General features: G+C 41.2%; 1 protein-coding gene across 1 annotated transcript in view; it reads left to right on the top strand.

The window, feature by feature from the left end:
• Positions 1–26,058, top strand: part of LOC123692149 (histone lysine acetyltransferase CREBBP-like) — a 31,476-nt gene extending 5,418 nt beyond the window's left edge. Inside the window, 10 exon segments of the mRNA XM_045636841.1 lie at positions 1,152–1,262; positions 1,547–1,865; positions 9,600–9,743; positions 9,828–10,301; positions 10,474–10,707; positions 13,796–14,534; positions 14,697–14,771; positions 14,774–14,829; positions 24,629–24,805; positions 25,353–26,058. Of these exon segments, the coding sequence (XP_045492797.1) occupies positions 1,152–1,262; positions 1,547–1,865; positions 9,600–9,743; positions 9,828–10,301; positions 10,474–10,707; positions 13,796–14,534; positions 14,697–14,771; positions 14,774–14,829; positions 24,629–24,805; positions 25,353–25,763 (2,740 nt within the window). The 3' untranslated portion in view covers positions 25,764–26,058.
• The last annotated feature ends 1,115 nt before the right edge of the window (positions 26,059–27,173 follow it).

Below are 27,173 nucleotides of genomic sequence, written 5' to 3'. Positions count from 1 at the left end.
AGTAATTGCCATTTAATTTTTAACAATATTTAAAACTTTATTAAATCTGTGTTTCTTACCCTGCATAATATTATATTGTAATGAAGAATGCATAATGAGTGTTGTCTGAACTCTTGTCCTGTATATCTATGTTTCAAGGCTTTCCGTTGCTTTCATGGCAATATCTACAAATACAGTATAATTGTCTTACTATAAAAATACACTTATACTGGACATCAATAGCTCATACAATCTACCATTTCTAATTGTCACTATGTCCTCTTACTTTGGCTTGTACATAACAATGGACCTGTAGCAATAACTGTGTACTATTTACTAAGTCAGAAGTCTACATTCGAAGCTTTGTACAGGGTTCAAAGTTGACGTGTGTACATTTTAACTGTGTGTGTTGGTTCGGGGTGTATGTATTACTGCAGGTCCCGAGCCAAAGCGCCACGGAACTAATCCCCTTTATGTTCTCATCGCCTATATTATAGTATTTGTATTCTCTTTATTCACTTATTAATAAATGTGCAAACTTATTCGATGGAATATGTCCCGAACGTAATCTTAAAATAGTTGTCAACGTCCTCCTATCGCATACAATCTCATCAAGCCATGGGTACCGAGGTATATGTGGTTGAATTGTTCTGTGCCAAATTCCTTTCTCCCGCGATCTTTCATCAAAATATTCCTGCCAATCGGATAAACATTTATCACTCACATATTTAAAGTGATCCGAGTACAATGGAGCGACCTCCAAGGGTACCCCATCTATTGCTGCTTGTTTGGCTAATAAATCAACCTCATCGTTCTCTTTGAGCTGAATATGAGAAGGGATCCATTGCAAGATTATTTCCTTATTAATAGCTTTTAAGTTCAAAATAAACTCTAAAATTTTATAGTCAATCGGTACTCCTCTCACTTGAGAGGCACCGCGAGCCAAATGTTGCAATGAGCTTTTAGAGTCAGTTAAAATGACAAAACGTCCGAAGTTTAAAGATTGAATATAAGCCAACGCTTCCGCGATAGCAATCAATTCCATATGCATTATTGTAATTGTACTTGCTCTGTGCTTATCGCTTACTAATTTGTTTTGGCCCGTCCACGCCCCGCACGCTCCTGTCACGCTTCACATCTCACCTCACGGCTCACTGGGATTGCGCAAACAGTCTTAAAGCATATGGGGTTGTGTCCGATAGATACACCTTCTGCCAGAAATGCTTCAACGACATCCAGGGCGACACCGTCACGCTCGGCGACGACCCGCTGCAGCCGCAGACGTGAGTATCTTTTAATGTTATTATTACAAGGTGTAAATTGTTATATAATTTATTGAGAAATTGATTCATTAAATTTTACTTTCGTAAGATTCAATATTAAATAATATTCTTAATAATGTTGCGTTCAGCACTATTTATGTTGTTCTTACCGAATGAAAATAGTCATCATTTTCGCTATGTACATATTGAATAAGTTTTCTTTAGTACATTTAAAAAACTAGAATTAATATACTTCTTACCTTGTATGACTCTTGACAGAATAATAAAACAAAATTACTTTTCAGCGCAATCAAAAAAGATCAGTTCAAAGAAATGAAAAATGACCATCTGGAACAAGAGCCCTTCGTAGTGTGTACAGATTGCGGGAGGAAGCAGCATCAGATATGCGTGCTGCACCACGACTCGATTTGGCCTCAAGGCTTCTGCTGTGATAATTGTTTGAAGAAGAAGGGGGCCAAACGGAAAGATAACAAGTTCAGCGCTAAGAAACTGCCGACGTCGAAACTCGGCATATTTATTGAGACTAGAGTGAATAATTATCTTAAGAAAAAAGAGGCTGGTGCTGGCGAAGTGCATATCAGGGTGGTCGCGTCGTCGGATAAGGTATGGATTTATAGTTATTGTTTTTTTTTTTTTATTTTTTTTTAATTCTTTATTTTCCAAGGGACTTTGTCGCTTAGCGACCACGTCGTCAATTCCAATAACAATTAACACTTAAATATAAAAAATATAAATACAAACTACAAAAAACAATACAATCATTTTTGTAATCCAACATCGGTCAGTCTGACCAGCACCCGCACCTCTGCCGACGAGGGACAAGTGAGAATGCTGTTCACCCAACCGACATTGTTAATACAGCGGAAGATATCATTTTTTTGTCTAAATTGCGCGTTCCGAACACACTCCATGAGAATATGCTGCACATCTTCTACAAAACCACAATCATTGCACAACGGAGAATCGGCTTTCTGCATTAAATGTGCAAACTTAATCGATGGAATATGTCCCGAACGTAATCTTAAAATAGTTGTCAACGTCCTCCTATCGCATACAATCTCATCAAGCCATGGGTACCGAGGTACATGTGGTTGAATTGTTCTGTGCCAAATTCCTTTCTCCCGCGATCTTTCATCAAAATATTCCTGCCAATCGGATAAACATTTATCACTCACATATTTAAAGTGATCCGAGTACAATGGAGCGACCTCCAAGGGTACCCCATCTATTGCTGCTTGTTTGGCTAATAAATCAACCTCATCGTTCTCTTTGAGCTGAATATGAGAAGGGATCCATTGCAAGATTATTTCCTTATTAATAGCTTTTAAGTTCAAAATTAACTCTAAAATTTTATAGGCAATCGGTACTCCTCTCACTTGAGAGGCACCGCGAGCCAAATGTTGCAATGAGCTTTTAGAGTCAGTTAAAATGACAAAACGTCCGAAGTTTAAAGATTGAATATAAGCCAACGCTTCCGCGATAGCAATCCATTCCATATGCATAATGGATATCTCTGAATCAACTTTGAACTTAAGGCTGCATCCAAAAAATGAATCCAACACGGCCGCACCACCACTACTTGCGCATTTAGAGCCATCAGTGTAAATTTTGTGGTGTGCTCCATATTTAGTAAGGATGAATTGGGAACAAATAGACTCAAGAGTACGATGATGGTAAGTGCGTTTGGCACGATCTACTGACGGGATGGTATCTGAAATAAAATCCTGGACATTACATTACTAACCCAAGTGTCCATCGAGAACATCTCAAGCCGAACACAACTCTGTAATCTCAATGAAGATAATCTGGCTTGCGATCGAACAAGAAGGGGAAGCTTTTTATTATTCCAATACCTTGATCGACTCAGTGAAAACAGTTCATTTAGAGCCGTAGTTGCTAAACTATTTTTACACGACGTACACTTTAACCAAAACTTCCCCGCTAGATACCTTCTTCGAATAAACAGAGGAGGAAGACAAAGGTCATTCTCCATAACATGAATAGGGGTACTACGTATATAGCCACCTATTACACGCAAAGCCTGGTTTTGAATTTTATCCAATTTGAGTAATGAACTTTTAGCTGAATTATCATATAAAAAACAAGCGAAATCTATTCGGCTACGAATGAGAGAAATATAAAGCCGTCTTATATGTTTTTGATGAATCCCCCAACCGGGGCCAGCCAATACTTTCAGAATATTAATATGCCTAGACACTTTAATGACCATCTCCTCTATGTGTTTCTTCCATCTTAAAGAACAATCCAACCACATGCCCAAATATTTGACGTCATTCACTACAGGTAACAAATCGTTATCAAAACTTAAATCTACTAACGTTCTTTTAGTTCCCCTTTTGAAAACACACACTTTACTTGTTGAAGTTGAAATTGTAAGACCCAAACCATTTAGAAAATTAATAAAAATGTTTCCCGCAGATTGCACATCCTCTACAGCACTAAACAAATTTTTATTTGACGCAAACAGAACAAAATCATCGGCATATTGAGACATTTTAACACTCTGAATATTTTTACAAATTTTATACGTGGCAACATTAAAAAGCAATGGTGAAATTGGGTCACCTTGAGCTAAGCCCCGTCCAGTAGATCTCGTCACAACTCCACCCTCAGCTTCAATCCTGAGACGCCTTTCACTTAAATACGACCAAAGATAATTACAAATTTTTGACCCGGCTTCTACCTCATCTAAAGTTTTTTAACACAGCACTTATATCCAAGTTATCATAGGCACTTTTGATATCAAAGAAACAGGCTACAGTTGCAGCGCCTGTTGAAAAACTTGATTGAATATGAGACACAAGAAATGTAAGACTGTCAAAACAACCGCGAGAACGACGGAAACCAACAACACTATGGGAGAAAAGATCATTCGATTCAAAATGCCACTCTAGCCTTTTATTTAAATTGAATGGAAAATTTTATAAATGCACGATAACAAAGCGATAGGACGAAATGCAGTCGGAGTATTGACTTCGTAGTTAGGTTTAGGAATAGGAATTATCTTAGCTTTCAACTTTATATTTCTTTCTCACCGAGTGAAACACAATCGGCATTAGAAAACTTGAGTGCTGACCTGGATCGAATAAATAAATGGTCAGAAAACAATTCTTTAGTTCTTAATCCAGCCAAAACAAAATATATAATCATGGGAACACCGCAACAGATCGAAAAGCTTGACAAACAACAGCGTATTGAGGTATCTATAAATGGGACGGTCTTACAGCGCGTTAAGGAGGTTCGAAACCTTGGAATCATCTTTGACGAGGGTTTAAGATTTGAAAGGCATATCAGTAAAATAGTTTCAAACTGTTTCTATCGTCTGAAGGTACTATCGCCTGAAAAGGTATTTAAGTTCGGACATTAAGATGCGTCTGTGTGATACTTTGATTCTCTCCAAGTTTAATTATGGAGATACTGTGTATAGTCACCGTCTATTTGCTAGAACGAAGCAAGCTATTCAGCGGGTGCAGAATGCATGTGCTCGATTTTGCTGGCAAATACCACCTAGAAGTCATATTTCACCTTATTTAAACAAAGCAAAGACTTTGAATATGGAAAATCGACGTCGCATGCATTTTGCCTCCTTACTGTTTGAAATAGTGAAAACAGCTACACCGCAGTATCTCCATGATAAATTATCGTGGGGACGTGATTCAAACAAAAGATATAAAACAAGGGCATCTTCGTATATCTTGTATCTACATAAGTTTCGAACTGAGGCGTTCAGGGGGAGCTTTAAGTACAATGCAACTAAATGCTGGAATAACTTGCCGCCTCCGTTTCGCAATATTCAATCGTTGTCAACGTTTAGATTAAAGTAGAAAAACTATCTTATTCAGACGCAGTTAGATCAGCTAATCAATTTTGAGCTAGGATGGCCTTCACTCGTCGAAACATGCTTTCCTTGGGTTCACGTCCATGGTTGTAAGTTTATATATCTACTAGCTTACCGCCCGCGGCTTCGCCCGCTTTGTCTAAAACTTAATAAATTATATACTAAAACCTTCCTCTTGAATCACTCTATCTATTAAAAAAACTGCATCAAAATCCGTTGCGTAGTTTTAAAGATTTAAACATACAAAGGGACAGAAAAAGCGACTTTGATTTATACTATGTAGTGATTGTAGCAGAATCCTTTATAACTTTCATTGCTTTGTTTTATTTTTATTTATATATTTATTTAACAATTTACCTAATCCTGTTTAGTCGTCGTCGTCGTCGTCGTTTCAGCCGTGGGACGTCCACTGCTGGACAAAGGCCTCCCTCAGGGTTTTCCACCGCGACCGGTCACCGGCGGCCTGCATCCAGCGGCTCCCTGCCACTCGGACCAGGTCGTCTGTCCATCTTGTGAGTGGTCGTCCCACGCTTCGTCGCCCAGTACGTGGTCTCCATTCGAGAACCTTTCTGCCCCAACGGCCATCGGTTCTGCGGGCTATGTGCCCAGCCCATTGCCACTTCAGCGTGCTAATCCGGCGAGCTATGTCGGTGACACCGGTTCTCCTACGGATCTCCTCATTTCTGATTCGATCTCGTAGGGAAACTCCGAGCATAGCCCTTTCCATAGCACGTTGAGCGACGGTGAGCTTGTGCACAAGGCCCAGGGTTAGAGACCACGTTTCTGTACCGTATGTCATCACTGGCAACACACATTGCTCGAAGACTTTTGTCTTCAGGCACTGAGGGATTTTGGATGAAAAGATGTTATGTAACTTCCCGAACGCTGCCCATCCGAGTCGGATTCGACGATTGACCTCTTTCCCGAAGTTGGACCTGCCTAATTGGACGGTTTGTCCTAGGTAGACATATTCGTCAACAACTTCGAGAGTAGAGTTTCCAACAGAGACTGGAGTGGGCACAACATGGACATTCGACATGATTTTCGTCTTGTCCATGTTCATGCTAAGGCCCACTTGTGAAACTCTGTAGAGGTCATCGAGCATTGCATTAAGGTCTTCCAGGGATTCTGCCATGACTACGATATCATCGGCAAAACGAAGATGAGAGATGTACTCGCCGTTAATGTCGATGCCAAGTCCTTTCCATTCCAACAGTTTGAAGGCATCTTCCAAAGCAGCGGTAAAAAGTTTGGGCGAGATGCGAGAGGCGAGAGCTAACACCGCGCTGCAATGGGATTGCCTTTGTGCACTGATCTTGTAGTCGGACTGACATTGTGGCGTGTTCGTACAAGCTTCTCAATACTTCGATGTACCGATAGTCAATACGGCACCGCTGGAGAGACCTTAATACGGCCCAGGTCTCGATCGAATCGAAGGCTTTTTCATAGTCCACGAACGCTAAGCATAGTGGCAAATTATACTCCTCGGTTTTCTGTATAATTTGCCGCAGCGTGTGGATGTGGTCTATGGTGCTAAAGCCTTTACGGAAACCGGCTTGTTCGGGAGGCTGGAAGTCATCTAACCTGCGTTCGAGACGATTCGTGATAACCCTTGAAAACAGCTTATAAACATGACTCAAGAGTGATATCGGTCTGTAGTTCTTCAATAGGGTCTTATCTCCCTTTTTGAAGAACAGAACAACCACACTCCTGCTCCATGCTTCAGGCGTTGTGCCCTCGAGCAAGGCGGAACTAAATAGCCTCTGGAGCATTCTGAGGATTGGTTTTCCACCCGCTCTCAGTAGCTCAGAGGTAATTCCGTCCTCACCCGGCGCCTTGTTGTTCTTAAGCTGTTTCAGAGCTATCCTAATCTCGTACAGGCTGATGTCCGGGATATCTTCGGTGAAATGTCGGGTTAGTCGGGCTCTTGGGTCTTTCGCCGGACTATTAACAGGCTTGGCAACTGAGGTGTAAAGCTGCCGGTAGAACCTCTCGACCTCTCCTAATACCTCTGACTTGGCCGACACTACTACGCCACGGTCTGTCTTCAGCTTCGTCAGCCGGCTCTGCCCAATAGACATATCTCTTGCAAACACTTTCGAGCCTTGGTTTCGCTTAATCGCTTCCTCAATGCTTGAAGCATTAAAGGAGCGAATGTCGTGTCGCAGAGATTTAGATATCCGTATAATGAGCTGCCTATAAGCATCTTTAGATGTGCGCAGTGGCATAGAGCGCCGGTCTGCCATAAGTTTCAGAGTGTGGTCAGAGAGTTTTTGCGGGTTTACTTTACGGGTTTTAAAGTGGGACCCAACCGCGCGGATAGTTTCTACCAGCCTGTTATTTAGATCGTCCACTGAAACGCTACTGTCGAGGCAATCGAAGCGATTTTGCAGTTCCAGTTGATAGCTTTCGGGATTTTGGATTTGTTCATGGCAAGGACGGAGCGTAGACTTCATCAGACGAGATCTCTCACGTTTGACATCGATATTCAAGATGCCTCGTACCATTCGGTGATCGCTTCCGGTTTTCACCCTGTGGATCACGGAGACATCTTTGAATATTTGTCTTTTCGTGGTCATAATGGAGTCTATCTCATTTTTCGTCTTCCCGTCGGGGCTGAGCCAGGTCCACTTCCTGTGGGTCGGTTTCTGGAAGAAGGAATTCATCATAAAAAGACCCTCCTTCTCCAGAAAGTCTGCTAGTCTCTGGCCCCTCGGATTGCGTTGTACAAATCCAAATTGTCCCACTCTCAAGTCATCATCGCCTCTCTTGCCCAACTTTCCGTTGAAATCTCCCATCACAACATTGAAGTGTGTTTTCGAGGTATGTATGGCTCTACTTATGTCCTCATACATAACCTCCACTTCTTCATCGGAGTGAGCCGAGGTCGGTGCGTAAACCTGTATGACCTTCAGCGAATATTTTTGAGATATTCTGAGTATAAGGCACGCAACCCTGCTCGACACACTCTCAATGCTTACGATGTTGTTGACGAGAAATTTGTGGACGATAAACCCGATTCCACCTTGGGACTGTTGGTCGCCCTCCCGGTAGAAGAACAAATTACCGGACGTCAACGTTACCGTGTCCTCCCCCTCTCTTGGGACTTCTGATAACCCTATGACATCCCAGCGTAATTTGCTCAATTCTTCTTCCAGCTCAACAATCTTTTCATCCGTCCTCAATGTGCGTGCATTGTATGTTACCAGGGCCAGGGGTCGTTGGGAGTGGTAGCCGGATCGCATCCGGTGATTCTTATCACCCCTTGCCCCGCCGTTACCAGCGACGCTACCGTAGCCAGGAATAGCGGGGCTGCCGGGTACTAGGGGCCTGGTTAAAGGTGTACAATCCATGAGGGGATTTAATGCCAATACTCGCCACGCTTGGCAAGCGGGTTGGCGATAAACGTTTTTTCTTTCTTTCTTTCTTTCTTTCTTAGCTGTACGCCATTGGGAGGGCACAAAACCATTTAATAAAAATGCATTGTATAATTGAAGTAATAAGAGCTTCCCCACCAGCGGTAAGTGTCGCATCATTGAAAATGAAATGTTATCACACCCCGGAGCAGTATCCGATTTTTTAATAGAATTATCTAGTTCTTGAACAGTTATTGCTGATTCTAATTGAGTATTCCTGGACGAAAAGGTAGGTTGTGCAGGGCACACGTACATAGGCTTTTAATTACTCCATACGACATCCCCACCTCGGATGACCTTTGACATTTCCATCCCAAATCTTCAAAAGTCTTGCACTCGACAAAACGCTTTGCAAACCTCTCCTCCTCGAATGTAATGCTCATTTTATATTGTAATAAATATTTAATACGACATATACCGCCAATCTTTTTTTCGCTGAATAAACGAGCTAATGTGAACTGTTTAGGTAACACAGAACTGCTTGTTATAATTATTTCAATTTTTTCCTCCAACTCGTTTATACTGCCCGCACGCACAACTTTACGCTTTCTAGAAACAATATTCCAATCCTCCTCCGACGAATTTTCCTCCCGTATCCTCGACCTCTTCCTATTCACATCCTCCGTTCCCATATCTAATACATCACCGCTTTCAATAATACGTTCCTCCGATCCGCTTACATTATTCTCCGCAATATCAACTCCACCAACTTCGCCCGTATTGTCTAAGTCATACGGCTCGTTTTCCATAGTGCGCTGACTCGACCCGGCCGCGGGTCGAGCCGTGCAAAGAAGTAGGTACGAAGATAAGACAAAGCTAGTACAAACACAACCAATCAGAAGGAATGCGTATGCACAACTGATAGTTATTGTTATAATGTGGTATTAGTTTGGGATCGAAAAAGAAACAATTTGTAAACCATGTGTTTATGGCTTTAGTCTATTTGGATTTTTAAAGCTCAATATTCAAATTGTAACTCTGTAATAATTCTATTCCATAACATTACTATTTCGATAATCATTAAAAATATACGAAAAATTTTTGTTTTTTCTTCCATTTTAGCTTGTAGAAGTGAAGCCAGGAATGAGATCGCGATTTGTAGAATCCGGGGAATTAGCGTCAGAATTCCCCTATAGAGCGAAAGCGTTATTTGCATTTGAAGAAGTAGACGGTAATGATGTATGTTTTTTCGGAATGCACGTGCAGGTAAATATTACACTACAGCAAAATACTTTTTTATCTATTTAACAAACATTTTACAAATATGATATGAATCTCATTCTGTTACAGGAATACGGGAGCGAAAGTCCGTCGCCAAATACGAGGCGTGTATATATAGCATATCTAGATTCTGTACATTTCTTCCAACCGAAGCAGTACCGTACTGCCGTGTATCACGAAATACTATTAGGTTATTTGGACTACGCCAAACAATTAGGCTACTCTATGGCCCACATCTGGGCCTATCCGCCTTCAGAAGGCGACGATTATATCTTTCACTGCCATCCGCCCGACCAAAAAATACCGAAACCGAAGCGATTGCAGGAGTGGTATAAGAAAATGTTAGATAAAGGAATTGTAGAAAGGATAATATTAGATTATAAAGATATTCTAAAGCAAGCCATGGAGGACAATATCTCGTCGGCGGCGGAGTTGCCGTACTTTGAGGGGGACTTTTGGCCGAATGTTTTAGAAGAGTCTATCAAGGAGTTGGACCAGGAGGAGGAGGAGAAGAGGAAGCAGGCTGAAGCCGCTGAGGCAGTGGTCAGTATCCATCATTTTAGGTAGTTACTTACCCAACCATACTTAAAAAAAAAACATTATGTATTACTGTTTCATTTTGGTTTCACATGTTTATCTTGCATTTAGAGATCATTAGGTTACCAATGCGTAACTGGGTACTGGAACATTTTGCCGAAATCTAACATTATTTTAGGTATTTCAGTCGTCAGAAGAGAGCGAACAAGGGCCGGACGGCAAGAAGAAGGGGCTGAAGAAAGCGAAGAAGTCGAACAAAACGAAAGCGGCGCAGCGGAAGAACAGCAAGAAGCAGAGCGACCAGCAGCAGGGCAGCGATCTCAGCGCGAAGATATTTGCGACCATGGAGAAGCATAAGGAGGTGTTCTTTGTGATACGGTTGCACTCTGCGCAGTCTGCCGCTAGTTTAGCTGTGAGTATTCTTTACCGTTCATAGATAACAAGATACACATACATTTTCCAATGTCATGCAGTTTTATGTATTTTACAAATGCCAAGTTTTTGTCTTATCATTTAGCATTTTGATAGGTAGCATGCTACACCAAATAGCTTTTAATAAATCTGTCAGTCTGATCCATTGAAAAGGTCCCTTTTTTTCCACCACAATATCTTAGAGATTTTCAATTTTGTCAATTTTGTTTATTGGCGTGGTAAGCTTCGTGAGATAATTATTTTATAGTGTATAAAACAAGGCCCTTGGAAAAGTGCTTCGCAATGTTTCAATATAAACCCATTTTTTAAGGAATATAAGATATTTTAATTTTAATAGACAAATCGCTATTATTGCAGTATCCAAGAATAATATGCAATGCATACAACTTTTTATGGTTAGTAAAAACTATAAAAACAATAAATGTTATGATCAGTGAAAAAGCTGAAACAACTTTTTCTGCAGTGTATTGCCCACCAAGACACACGATAACCAAGAATGACTACATAGAGTATTTCGCCATTCTCGGCTCCAGATTTATTTGCGGTGGGGATTGGAACGCAAAACATACCCACTGGGGTTCTCGATTAATCACACACCGTGGAAGGCAACTATACAGTACTATATAGGATTTAAAACTAGCGTGCATCGCCCCTCAGGAGCCGACGTATTGGCCAACAGATTACAATCGAATTCCTGATCTCCTCGACTTTTATATAGCCAAAAGTGTAAGCCGTAATTTCATGACTGTTGAAACTTGCACGGATCTATCTTCAGACCATACGCCAGTCATATTGAATTTTAATACAACAATAGTGATGGTGAAGCCAGCAGAACGATTGTACAACAAAAAAACTAACTGGAAGATGTACCAGGACGCAATTACTAGCAGAATTCAGCTCATACACCCGTTCAAAACTATTGAAAGCATAGAAGAAGCCATTGAAAACCTCAATAAAACAATTCATGAGGCAGCAGCGATATCCACGAAACAACGAAAAAGGTTACCTCTAATGAACAATGAATACCCAAAAGCCATTAGAGACAAAATACTCGAACGCCGTAATTTACGTAAAATATGGCATAGAACCAGATATCCCTCAGACAAAACTGTGTTCAATAAATCATCAAACGAACTCAAGGAACTAATAAAAAGTTATACCAACGATAATTTACAAAAAATTTTATCTAACCTAACCCCGAGTCCGGACACAGACTATTCGTTGTGGAAAGCAACACAAAAACTAAATCGTCCTAGAAAACAGATCCCTCCCATCAGAAAAGCCAATGGGATGTGGGCGAGATCAGACCAGGAAAAGGCTACAATATTTGGTGAACACTTGTGCAACGTTTTTCAACCATTTCCAGAATTGAGACCGGAGCATAGCTCTGAGATACGTAGTTATTTAGAAAGCGCAGATCAAATGTGTCCTCCATTAAAATACACTAGCCCTTCCGAAGTAGCGGATGAAATACGAAACCTTAAGGATGGAAAATCACCAGGATACGATAGCATAGATAGCGTCCTCTTGAAAAACTTACCCAAAAAGGGTATAGTAGCAATCGTCAACATTTTTAATGCCTGCTTAAGATTGAATTACTTTCCAGGTCACTGGAAGATAGCACAAATAATAATGTTACTCAAACCTGATAAGACACCAAATGAAGTTGCATCATATCGGCCCATAAGTCTTCTACCGTTAATGGGTAAACTTTTCGAAAAGATCATACTAAACAGGTTGAAAGTACATCTAAACGACATCACCCCGGATCACCAATTTGGATTCAGGGAAAATCATGGAACAATTGAGCAAATTCATCGTATTGTAGACGTTATAAGCAGATCTTTGGAGGAAAAGAAATACTGTTCAGCAGTATTTCTAGATATTAGCCTTTGATAAAGTGTGGCATGACGGTTTATTATTCAAAGTTAAAAAGATGCTCCCTCACTCATTCTTACACATTATCAAATCTTATCTCTACAAACGTTGTTTTGAAGTAAAGTTTCATGAAGTGACATCAGAACTGTATGAGATCAAATCAGGAGTTCCACAGGGAAGCATGCTGGGACCGATTCTCTACATTATTTACACAGCCGACCTTCCAACTTCAGACAACACCATAGTCGCAACATTCGCGGACGACACAGTCTTGTTATCCACTCACTCAAATCCAATAATAGCGTCAGATCACCTGCAAAATCACATTTATAAAATAGAGGAATGGTTTAAAAACTGGAGAATTCATGCAAATCAGAGTAAATCAAAACATGTTACATTCACTCTCAGGAGAGACACATGTCCACCAGTTAAATTGACTAATGATTACATTCCTCAAGAGGATAATGCTAAATACTTAGGCATGCACTTGGATAGAAGGCTAACATGGCGAAAACATATTTGGACAAAACGGAAGCAGCTGGACTTGAAACTTCGTAGTCTTTACTGGTTAATTGGACGCCATTCACAAATGAGGACAGAAAGCAAATTAGCAGTATATAAAGCCATCTTGAAACCCATATGGACCTATGGCATCCAACTATGGGGTACAGCTAGTAATAGTAATATAGAGATACAGGAGCGCTTCCAAACAAAAACTTTAAGGACCATATTTAACATACATCAGTAATAGGATCATATACTTAGACTTAAAGCTACCAACTGTCAAACAGGAGATAAGTAAATTTAGTGACGCCTACCAGAAAAGACTTTTAAATCATAAAAATGAGCTAGCCTTTAAATTAAGCGGAGATCAAGGCCTTCAATACAGAAGACTAAAAAGACATAGTGTGCCAACACTACAGGGCAGATTTGTAAGGACGGAATGATACATCCATTTGAGATGTGTCCTTCTAAGCAAAAAAAAAAAAAAACTAACAGATATAAATATCACACAAATTAGTGGCTTATTGTTGTGATCAACAGATTGCCATGAAGCAGTAAAAGAAAAAAAAAAAGAAAAAAAAAACTAAAAACAAACACGACAGTACTATATTATCTTGAATTAATATGTAATTTCAATATAAATTAAGTGTAGTAAGAGTTTACTGAACAAATGTTTTTCTTTACAGCCTATTCAAGACCCCGACCCATTAATAAACTGTGATCTGATGGACGGTCGCGACGCCTTCCTCACTATGGCGCGCGACCGACACTACGAATTCTCCTCAACGAGACGAGCTTTCTTCTCAACGTTATGCATGTTGTACGAACTACACCAAAGCCAGGACAAGTTCGTGTACACGTGCAACAGCTGCAAGTCGCACGTGGAGACCCGCTACCACTGCACCGTGTGCGATGACTTCGACCTGTGCGTGCCCTGCTACGACAATGAGGGCCACCCGCACAAGATGGAGAAGCTCGGCTTAGACCTCGACGTGGGCTCGTCGCCGGGCGAAATGAAGCAAGCCAACCCGCAGGAGGCGCGCAAGCTGTCCATCCATCCAGCGACTGGATGCATCCAGCGGTGCATCCAGTCGCTGGTGCACGCGTGCCAGTGCCGCGACGCGAAATGCCGCCTGCCGTCCTGCCAGAAGATGAATCGCGTCGTCACGCACACCAAGATCTGCAAGCGGAAGACGAAGGGCGACTGCCTGATCTGCAAGCAGCTCATCGCGCTGTGCTGCTACCACGCGAAGCAGTGCCAGAAGAGCAAGTGCTCGGTGCCGTTCTGCAGCAGCATCAAGCAGAAGTTGAAGCAGCAGCAGGTGCAGCAGCGCGTGCAGCAGCAACAACTGCTGCGACGGCGCATGGCAGCCATGAACACGCGGGGCGGCGCCGCAGGGCCCAGCTCGCCGCCGCCCGCGCCGCCCCTCGCCTCGCCGCCGCCCGCGCCGCCGCTCGCCTCGCCGCCGCTCGCCTCGCCGCCGCTCGCCTCGCCGCCGCCCGCGCCGCCCCTCGCCTCACCGCCGCCCGCGCTGCCGCTCGCCTCGCCGCCACTCGCCTCGCCGCCACTCGCCTCGCCGCCGCTCGCCGCGCCGCCGCTCGCCTCGCCGCCGCCCGCCAAGCCCGCCGCGCACGCGCTGCCGCACAACGTGCAGAAGGCGCTCTCGTACTCAAGTCCAACCCGCCGCTCACGGCCGCCTTCATCAAGCAGCGCGCGCAGGTACGTAAATCCTACTTAATATTATAAATGCGAAAGTTCATGAGGATGTGTGTGTGTTTGTTACTCTTTCGAGCGAATACTACTGAACCGATTACAATGAAATTTAGCACACATATAGAGGGTAACTTGGATTAACACATAGGATAGTTTTTATCCCGGAAATCCCACGGGAACGGGAACTGTGCGGGTTTTTCTTTGAAAACGCGGGCGAAGCCGCGGGCGGAAAGCTAGTGGTTACATATTTCTATAGGAAATATTATAGCCTTTTTCTAATTCTATTAGAATTTTCTTTATATGTTTATTGTTAATTAAATATAACGTTGAAAAGGTCAATATTTATTTAAAAGCTAGATAAACCATCCACATCAAATAAATCTACCTCGGGGTAGCCTTATTCCCTAGAGGCCGCGTGTGGCGCAGGTGGCGGATAGGGGAACACCCTGTGGATGGTCAAATTGGTTCATTCATAGGGTAGAGGAGAACCCTCCGCGGACCACAAGGCCGGAGAAGGTTAACTCCGTTATAAAAACCTAGGTGGGAGAGCTGAAATAAATACTCCTGAGAGTGGTATGTGAGCAGTGCTCTCAGTACTTGGCTGGGGACGATAAGGACGACGTGCGCCAAAAGGGCCCAGTACAAGATAGTGGCTGGCGGGACTAACCGGCAGGCATTCTGCAAACTTAGTGGAGAGGCGAGAAGGAAATGGAGGCAAAATTAAAACAAACTACCCCAGGAGGGTACCGGTACATCCGGAGAATCCCTCCCCGAGCAATCCTCGGGCAGCCCCTCGTATTCTGGTGGGGGGCACAATTTTGCCAGCACCTTTGATTGATAACTGCACACGAATGGGTCACCAGGTTCCTGCGACAGCAAATGCTACTGGTAACAAGAAACTCGTGCAGCAGTAACTCGGTGGGTAATGTGCCTATTGCAAAACAATCAATTGACTTAACTAATCAAAATCTGCCTCTTGATGATAACTTGAGTGTTGAACAAAATTATCCAGTGGAAAACACGGAAACAGTATTACCACCACCCTGGCAAAGAATACCTCAAGCACGGAACCCTAAAAGAAAAAAGCTATCAAATTCACCATCCCCAGAAATTAAGACATCTAACCGATTCAGTGTGCTCCCCCTGGATTTGGCAGAAGAAAATGATTCTGACAATAAATAAAGGAAACCCAGCAAACCACCACCTATTATACTGTACGGAATTGATGATGTTAATCGATTAACAGAACTCCTTGAAAGTGTTGCTGAAAAAAATCAATTTTCTCTTAAAAATATTAGCAGAAATCAGTTAAGAATTAACTGCATAAATGTTGAAATTTATAAAAAATAATAACACTAATAAGAGAAAATGGAATAATTGGTCATATTTTTAATAGAAAAGATCATAGAAACTTTAGAGTAGTCATTCGAAATTTACATCCCACAACACCAATTATTGCTATTAAAGAGGAAATAGAATCTACTGGAAACACAGTTGTAGGCGAGATAATTAACGCAAAACATGGACCTGAAAAAAACCAACCTCATTTTTCGTAAACATTGCTCCTGGACCTAATAATAAAATTGTTAAAGAGTTAAAATTTATATATCACCAGTCCGTTGTTATAGAAGACCCAAGGAAAAGACGATCGATTGTACAGTGTCACAGATGCCAGCAATACGGACACTCTAAATATTACTGCATGCGCCCGTACAGGTGTGTTAAATGTGGAGAACCACACAAAACATCCGAGTGTAAAAAACACGATAGAAATATGCCGGCAACGTGCGCTCTCTGCAACGGACCACATCCAGCTAACTATAAAGGATGTGAAATCTACAAAGAGATCCTTGCCAGAAGAACCAATAACAAACTAAACTCGCATTACAAAAAAGATTTTAAAACTCCATCTGAAAATAATATAATCATAGATCATAATAATACTAATAGAGAAACGAAAAATCTGAAGAAATTTTACTCTCTACTCAGATATACTAAGACAGAAGAATAATGAACAGAAGACTGAAACAAAACAAGCGGATAACTCTCTACTTGAACAAATAGTTATAAAACAAAACGAAAAAATCTATCAAATCTTACAACAAATGAGTAATGTAATTGTACTCATAACAAAGCTAGTCGACAAAATGTCAAAAAGACAGGAAGCTAGCCACCTGGAACACAAATGGTTTAGCGCCTAATAGAAATCAAATTGAACTGATTCTTAACGATCATAACTTAGACGTACTGCTGGTATCTGAAGCACACTGTACCTCAGCTTCAAACATAAAATTTAATAAATATCACTGCTATGTAACACTCCACCCCGACGGAACTGGCCACGCTGGGTCTGCAATTGTTGTGAGAAAGACAGTTAAACATCATATCTTACCAGAATTTAAAACCGACTACATCCAAGCTACTACAATAGCTAAAGAAGATAGGACCGGCTATATCAAAGTCTCGGCGGTCTATTGCCCTCCAAGACATAAAATTAGCTGTGAAATGTTCTCCGAATTCTTCAGCAGTCTAGGAAGTCGCTTTATTACAGGAGGCGATTGGAATGCGAAGAACATTCACTGGGGATCACGGTTAACAACTACAAGGGGCAGGCAACTAAAAACTTGTATAGACAATAATAACATGCTTGTCATTACTACTTGCGAGCCAACGTATTGACCTTCAGATAAGAATAAAATCCCGGATCTACTCGACTTTTTCATTGCAAAGGGTATGTCAACATATTACTTTAAAATAGAATCTTGCTACGATGGTTCTTCTGATCACACTCCAGTTCTACTAACAGCTAGCACCCTACTAATAGAAGAAGAAAACATAAAGACACTTCATAATAAATCTACAGATTGGGATTCCGTTAGAGTATATCTGAATAATAATATTGACCTAAAAGTTTCCCTGAAGACACCCGATGACATAGAAGAATCCACAAAATATGTAACATCGCTTATTCAAAAAGCCTGTAAAACACTCTAGAAAGTAGGACTTTAAAAATACCTGATAATTATCCTCGCGATATAAAAAGGGCTATAGTAAATAAAAGACTCATACCTTAAGCGATTGTTTCAACCAAGCTATAAGTCAAGGACGTTTTCCGGATTCGTTAAAAATAGCGAAGGTAACTCCTATCTATAAGAGTGGTTCAAAGTTTGAACCTGGTAACTATAGGCCAATTTCGGTTTTGCCAGTGTTGTCAAAAATATTAGAGAAAATTTTACACACGAGATTAGAAAAATATTTAGACTCATTTAATTTTATTTCAGTGCGTCAATACGGTTTTAAGCCAAAAAGTAACACTCTGTCAGCGACTATAGACCTGACTACTAAAATAAAACAGAACATTGACGCAAAAAAATTAGTTTTGGGAGTATTTATTGACCTACAAAAGGCCTTCGATACCGTTTCTCACGAACTTTTAATAAAGAAATTAGCATCCATTAACATTACTGGTAAAGCACTAGACATGCTGAAATCATATTTAAAAAATCGATCACAAATCGTTAAAATAGATAACTACAATAGCATTCCCTTACCAATTACATGTGGCATACCACAAGGTTCGATTTTAGGCCCATTGCTTTTTTTAATTTATATTAATAATTTACAATATTTAAAACTAAATGGTCATCTAACACTTTATGCGGATGACACCTGTCTGTTTTATTTTGGTCCCTCTATACATGACATGATAAAGCAAGCACAAAATGATTTAAATAAATTAAATAAATGGTTTCAATACAATCTACTAACAATAAATATATCTAAAACGTGTTATATTAAATTCAAAGCTCAGAACAAAATTATTCCACCACACGCTCCACTTAAAATTAACGGTGTTGTATTAGAACATAAAACCCACGAGAAATACCTAGGTTTGCGAATCGACAGCTCTCTAAAATGGAATTATCACATTGACCACCTAAAAAGTCAGTCATCAGCTAGACGCGTTCGGAATCGGACGTGATTAGTGCTAGCACAGTAAGGAATAACAATTCGCGTCACGCGCGGCTTTGCCGCTGCATGAACTTTTTATAATGAGTTGTAAAACACTCATTGTAAATGAGCTGTTGGCGTTCATTCAAAATGCCATCGATACAATGGACGAGGTTAGCATCATGCAAATCTGCAAAACTAACTTTAAGGAGGAGGAAATTAGCAGTGGCAAGGTGCTACTCTACCAAACGCTGGACAAGATTGCCACGATGCCGTCCCGCCGCAGGAACGGGGGTGAAAAATGCATACAGGATATCATCAGCCTATTGAAGGTGACTGATCCCGATGACGTGCCCGATTTCGTCGCAAAGGAGTTGCATAAACTTCCTCCGGTGGGATTTGACCACGTCGATGTTACGAGGCTCCTTAAGGACATCACATTCCTTAAGGCGAGTCTGGCCGAGGTACACACCAAGTTGGAGGCTTCAGAGAAGACCATCTCCGATTTACGAGTCGAGTTAGCGTCATATCGCGATGCGCATGCAATATGTAGGTCACCCGTGCCGTCATATGTGAATGCACGTCGCGGAGCTCAAAATGCATGCGTCGGCATTTTAACTGCTGATGTTGATGTGTCGCCGACCGCCGATGACCCGAGTGATGCCCCGCGCCCCGCTCCCGTTACCTCTCCCCCGGAGAAGACATCGCATGTCACGTTGCCAGCTGCTCCTCAATGTGACTACGCCGCCGCAGCCTCAAAAATGACTGCGACCCCAAAATCATCAAAAGGAGTAAACGCACCCGTGCGGAAAAGTTTACCTTCAAAAACGAAGGACGTTGACGAGGATGGCTTCACAAAAGTCCAGAAGAAGAAGAAGTTGAATCGTCAGAACAAGTGCGGCACCGCAACGAAAGATCCAAACTTGCGGATGCGCGCAGAGGTGCCGACGACGCCGCTCTATGTGTCTCGTGTGCACTACTGTACCAAGACTGAAGATGTTGTCGAGTACTTGCATGCGAAGACAGGTTTGAGTCTGCGAGTGGAACGTCTGGAGTCTCGCCATAAAGTGAGCTTCAACTCCTTCGTGGTGAGAGTACCGACCGCCAAGCTGAGCGTCTACATGGACGAAGGGTTTTGGCCGCAGGGAGTTGTGTTTCGCCGCTTCCGCGGACGGATACCCGGCCCCCCGGAATCGCGTCACACGCCGAAGGCATAGCGTGTATTAATTTAGTATTTAAGTAGTTTTAAGTTCATATGGGCCGTAGTTTTTAAGTTATATTAAGACCTTTAACTGTAACTACATTTGTTGCCTGAAATAAAGACATAAATAAATAAATAAATAAAAAAATAAAATAAAAAAAATAAATTATCAGCACTTCTTAGATCTCTGCGTAATATCACTTCTTGCATTCCTCATAAATTACGCCACACCATCTACAACACGTTAGTCAAACCTCACCTAATGTATTCAATAGAAGTATGGGGTAGCGCTTACAAAAATAAATTAGAGCCACTACAAATTTTACAAAATAAAATTATTAAAACCATTTTTAAATATCCTTTTTTAACTTCTACGAATAAAATCTACGACGATACTAAAATAATGAATTTAAAACAATTATACTTTTATAATACGTGTATGTTCATCCACAAAGCGCTACATAAAAACTACTCAAAACAAAATAGGGCCCCACCTACACTTATCTCAAAGTTTTGCCTACACGTAATTTATAGGGTAGTTATTGGGGTACTTGAGTATTCCCTTACGTTGTTGACATGTTAACGAAACTTTATTGCTGTTTTAACTATTCTTTTTAATGTTATTCTCAAGTGGGTAACCAGAAAAAGTTAAATGTTTCAAAATCACGTTATTTCCATATTCTCAATCAATTGTGTTCAAAGTCTCATTCTGAATGTTACTGTAGCACATCGTTATTTTTTAAAGTTTAATTTGGTTTCGGTATTATTCGTGATTATTATGCCTGGATCTCGCGTTCATATGGATATGGAAACGGCAGCAAGAGCGGTTGCTTTGCTTCAAGAAGGAAATTCTCAGAGGTCGGTGGCAATACGTCTTGGTGTGTCACGTCGAGCTATCCGAAATGCTTGGGATCGTTATCAAGAGACAGGTAGTGTTGCTAGAAGACGTGGAACAGGAAGTACTCGGGCTACAACAGCCCAAGAGGACCGGTACATCAGACTAACAGCGCGTCGGCAGCGGACTGTAACCGCCCGTGCCTTACAAAATCAACTGCGTCAATCTACTGGCACGCGAGTGAGTGATCAAACCATTCGGAATCGACTTCATGAAGGTGGCCAAAGGTCCAGAACTCGCGCTGTTCGACTGAAAATGACAAGTGCTCATCGTTCAGCACGATTAAGGTTTGCTCGTGATCACTGAGACTGGTCTATGGATAACTGGGGGACAGTACTGTTTACGGACGAAACTAAAGTGAAGTTTTTAAGTGACGATCGTCGAGTGCGTGTATGGAGAAGGGAAGGTGAACGTTTTTCTGAACCTTGTGTCCACGGAACAGACCGATTTGGAGGTCCAAGCGTCATGGTGTGGGGCGGCATAAGCCTACATGGCAAAACGGAGCTCGTAGTTCTTGATGGAGGTACCGTGACTGCTACTACCTATGTCGAACGGGTCATCCGGCCTCACGTGATCCCATTTTCACAAAGAATTGGCGAAAAATTCATCTTAATGCAAGATAATGCCCGCCCACATACAGCCCGTATCACTCCAAGAGCACTCTCTGATGCCAATATAAGAGTTCTGCCGTGGCCAGCCATGAGCCCTGACCTCAATCCAATAGAGCATCTGCGGGATCAATTAAAAAGGAGCGTCAAAGCAAATTTCAGCAACGTAAACAGCCAACAAGATCTCATAAATGCTCTTAAAGTCTGTTGGGAGCAAATACCTGAAGAAAAGGTAACCCATTTGATTGAAAGTGTCCCAGATAGGCTCAGAGAGTGCATACGGAGCAGAGGGGGTCCCACACGCTACTAATTACAAAATAAACCAGATTTTTTTTGTTAATAAATGTTTTATTGAAACTTTTGTCATGTGTTTTATTTGTGCAATTTTTCTCTAATACTGTTAATTTTGCATAATTTCCATAAAATCACTAATTTTTGCTTAAGTTTACGTTAAAACAATTGTCCTACACCTTGTTCGTTTATACCCATTCATAAAATAAGAAAAAAGTGAAGAGTTTTTACAACACAGCAAAAAATCAGGGTGGGCCCTATTTTGTTTTGAGTAGTGTACAAATATAATATTCTCAACATCAAATCGTCACTATCCTAATAGACGAGCTAGCTATCTTGCCCTCCCGAAGATCCGAACGAATTATGGAAGACGAACGGCAACATACGAGGGAGCACGTTTCTATAACGGATTGCCAAGCAAATTAAAAAGTGTAAACTCATTCATTGTATTCAAAAAACAATTAGCGAAACACATCCTGGAAGACCACACACTCAAACTTTGAATGCAATGAATGAGTACCTAACCTAAACTTATGTAAATAACTTACTCTAAATCTTTAACTAACGAATGATATTTTTTATAAATACGTATGTTTAAAATTAAGTTTCTCATGTAAGTGACTTAATGTCTTAATGGGAATAAATGTCTTTAAACCTTAAAAGAAGAGCAAGGCGCATCTGGCACGACAGCAGGTTGAGTACAGATAAAACAAAATTCAACAGAGAGGCAAGAAAACTGAAAGATATGCTTCATAAATGGCGAAATAAAACTCTCGAAACACAACTCCAATCGCTGACTGCAAATGCCTCGACGAATTACTCGCTCTGGAAGTTTACAAAAAATTATGACCGTCCACAGAATGCTAAACCACCAATAAAAGGAACGCAAGGCTGGGCGAGGACACCAGAGGAAAAAGCAACCTGCTTTGCCGAACATCTAGAAAAAGTTTTCCGTCCCAACAAAGAGACATTCACTGGACACCACGATGAAATCATTAATGCCCTTATAGAGGATATGCAAATGTCTCTCCCGCCAAAACCAGTAACTACCGCCGAAGTATGGAGGAAGATAAAAGATCTTAAAGATAAAAAAGCGCCTGGTATAGATCTTATAACCAAGGAAATTTTAAAGCAGATGCCCCGTAAGGTTATAGTATTCCTGACCATCCTTTATAGTGGAATTATAAGGGTTCAACATTTTCCTAATCTCTGGAAATTATCAAACATTCAAATGATACATAAGCCTGGCAAACCGGCTAATGAGGTATCATCATATAGACCCATTAGCCTATTACCGATACTGTCAAAAGTGTTCGAAAAGATTTTGTTATCCAGAATGCTTACCTGCCTTGCAGTGAACAATGCTATTCCAGATCATCAATTTGGCTTCAGATAGGAACATTCCACTATTGAACAGGTTCATAGAGTAGTTGAAAGAGTCCGGAAGTCACTAGAAGAAAGGGAATACTGTTCATCAGTGTTTTTGGATATCCAGCAAGCTTTTGACAAAGTGTGGCACGAAGGTTTGCTATACAAATTAAGGCAAAATCTACCTCACAGCTTTTATCCACTTATAAAATCATATCTTAGTAAACGTCGCTTTCAAATTCTGGAAAGTGGAAAGACATCAAACATCTACAACATCAGAGCAGGTGTGCCACAAGGTTCAGTGCTTGGACCAGTACTATACACACTTTTTACAGCTGACTTACCGCTTACTGAAAACGTTACTACAGCAACATTCGCTGATGACACAGCAATACTAGCAAGTAGTAAGGATCCGGCAATTGCATCAAAAAATTTACAAAAAGGTCTCAACGCGATCACGGACTGGATGGAGAGGTGGAAAATTAAAGCGAGCCCCTCAAAATCGGTACACGTCACCTTTACGCTTCGAAAAGAAGATTGCCCGCCTGTAAAGCTTAAAGATTCTACACTTCCACACACTGACAGAGTCCGCTACCTCGGGCTACACTTAGATCGACGTTTGACCTGGAACCACCACATCAAAGCAAAAAGAGAAGAAATAAACATTCGCTACCGCAGCTTGTACTGGATACTGGGCCGGAAAAGTCGCCTGTCACTGGACAACAAACTACTGATATAGTATAAAAGTGTAATTAAACCTACATGGACATAGTTGAATGCCGTATGCATTCAACTATGGGGTAGTGCCAGTAATTCATCTATCTCGCTACTGCAACGACAGCAAAATACTATATTGCGAACTCTCAGCAATGCCCCCTGGTTTACTACTAATGCTGAAATTCATAGCCACACTAACATATGTTCCATAAAAGATGAAATTAATACGCATACAAAATCTTATGTTGCCAGACTGGAGAAACATCCTAACAAACTAGCCAGCCAACTGATAAAAAGGTCCTACCACAAACGTCTTAAAATAAAAGATGTAATCTAGCTTTATTACTTGAAGAGCAGTTGTCCTCACTGGAGGGCTCGCTCTACATGCCAAACTTTGCCTGACAACACATCCGCTTATAGCGAAAACCGCTGATTGCAGATGAAACGAGAGAAAAAAAAATCTAATCTTAATTAATTCGAATAAGGTTAAATTTAGCTTACACTGATACAATTTATTGACTTCGGTATTAACTCTGCATTCGAAAGTAATGCTAAAAATATTGATTTTACTTTAACACGTTCAGACTATATATGACTGTTTGGATGATGTGTATAGGATTGTGTATCTTGTAGTTTATAATGATCAAATACAAAGAAATTGTAAAACAAGATCATCCACATGTATTTTTTGTATATTGATGTCTAGCAAATTCCATAAAATTTTACTGTTGATTTAGCTTATGTGTTATAAAATGTTATGCGTTTGTCGTGTAGAATGCCCAGAACCAACAACAAGCAAGCGGAGGTGTGAGCTCCGTGAGCTCAGTGGGCGGCGTGGGCGGGCACGTGGCGCTGGGCGGCGTGCAGCAGCCGCAGCAGTTGCAGCACATGATGCAGCCGCAGCAGCAGCGGCTGCAGCAGATGCACCAGATGATCCCACAACAAGGACAAGTGAGTATTAGCCCCAACTTCGTGCTCAGGATAATGTTACAGTATTTGTCAAACTGCTAGTCCGCTCTGAAGTGAGAGGCGAGTGGGATTAAAGATCAAAATATAGACAAAGACTTCATTATTTTAAATGTAGTTATACATTAACAATGTACGAAATCATGTTTAGTATGGCTATCACAGGCAAAATTGAATGTTGACACAACATTTTTTTTTCTATATCGCAGTGTTTAAGCAACTTCAGAGAGGACTAAACAGTAATGTCCATAGTATAGTGCCACAAACTTATCTGACCCGGTGACAGTGTCACTGATGTCGCTTTCTTTTTATTTAAACTAAATATTCCGTATGAAAAGTCTGTGTAAATGGGACATTTCAAAATGGCGGCACGTAGTTCCAGTTTTTGTCACCGGGTCAGATAAGTTTGTGGCACTATAAATGTTATCACATAAGTGCAGTCTGTCATATTTCAAGTGTCAAAATTTTGTATGACATTTTATTTTACATGTATTTTGTTCAAATGATGAGTAATAAAAAATTGTATCGTCAGGTCGGCGGAGTGTCGAACGTCGGCGGCGTGGGAGGCGTCGGCGGCGTGGGCGGCGTGTCGTCCGTGGGGCTGGGCGGCATGGCGGGCGGCGGCAACGCGTGGTTCAAGCCTGCGGGGCCCGCGGGCGGCGCGGTGGGCGGCGTGGGCGGCATGGGCGGCGTGGGCGCGGTGGGCGGCGTGATGGGCATGCGCGGCGCGTACGCGGGCGCGGCGCCGCGGCTGGCGGCGCGCTACTTCCCGGGCGCGGTGCAGCGCTCGCCGCCCGCCACGCCGTCGCCGCGCCCGCCCACGCCGTCCGAGCTGCTGCTGCTGCGCCAGTCGCCCGCGCCGCCCGCCCCGCACCCGCCCGACGACCAGCTGCCGCCCATGACGCCGCAGGACCAGCTCACCAAGTTCGTGGAGCAGTTGTAGTGTACATAGCGCCGCGGTCGGCGGGGCTGTACCATATAGCCTAGCGCCCCGCCAACCCGCCCCCTACCCCCTACCCCCTACCCCCCATCCCCCTTATTTATTGATATCGTCGCGAAGGACGTGTTAGTATTACGATGAACGAATCGAGCGCTCAATGTACAAAATGTAAATATGAAACGAGTACATCCTGTCCGCTTTTACGTAATTGTAAGTTGTTCGTACCGTAGGTACATTATGATACTTATTCTGTTTATTGTAATTAAATCATTTTATAATATAATTATGTGATATTATACATGGTTGTTTTAGTTTTTACCCCTTTCTACTCCGATGAAAAGTGATCATAACAGCTATCAAATTATAGAAGATATAATATTATATACATTTGCTACATCTAAATTTGTAAAAACAAATTTTGCACGCCATTTAAAATGGCAGTTTATGTGAGAAAAAATATTGTATAACACCTTTAAACCCTCGTCTGTCGGAACACAGATCTGTGCCAAAAATTTTGTACCCGTAGTCTTTCGGGGCACAGATCTGTGCCAAATCACCGCCGGTCGGAAATTGGCTCATTGTAACGCAAATATAGTTCAAATCTGCATAAACGACTATTTAGATGATAGCTTATGAATTACTGAATATTTAAAGTCCATCCAATAATAATTTGACCGATAATTAATATTCGAAATATAACAGTAATTATGTCATACTTTAGTCGAGTAACTTTTAACTTTTAAAGTTTTACAAAATGTAAAATTTTGCGGAAAGTTGAAAAACTGTAATTATTTATTGGTCTTTTTATTATTATTGACTATATAACCTAATGTTTATGTGCCGAAATAATGAAAATTACCAACAATTATACCATAAATAATGGTTTCAAATATGTATCTATCACTTAACTGTACGTTGCTTAGTTTTTGACCCCTGGTAAATCATACTTTTTTTTTACATATTGTATTTGTTCTTTACATCATTTTACGAGAAATTTTATGAAGATTTTAATGATATAATTCAAAATTTGATACTGTGTTCCATTTTAGAGATATTTCGTTTTCAAATCAAAACCGACAATAATTTCCCCGTAAAATCCGCATACAGGATGTTCACAAATTCAACGTCACTATTTTTTCAATTTCGTCTTCAATTAAATTTTTCATTTTCATACAAAATAAAATGTACATGATAATATGTTTTGTATATATTGAAAGGTATCGTTTTTGTGGTATTTATAATTGTCCTCAGGTTAAAAACGATATACATAATCAACTACAAAAATTATAGTCCGTAACCTGCTTACGAAAAAATTCCAGAGACACATTTTCTTTCTTAATTCTTTTAGTTTTAGTATATTATGGTTAAAAGTGTATATATGCTGGAAAAATAGTAAAAAAACCTACAAACAAC

This window comes from Colias croceus, chromosome 5, assembly GCF_905220415.1.
Source record: "Colias croceus chromosome 5, ilColCroc2.1".
Classification (NCBI taxonomy): domain Eukaryota; kingdom Metazoa; phylum Arthropoda; class Insecta; order Lepidoptera; family Pieridae; genus Colias; species Colias croceus.
This window is presented reverse-complemented; position numbering and strand designations above follow the sequence as displayed.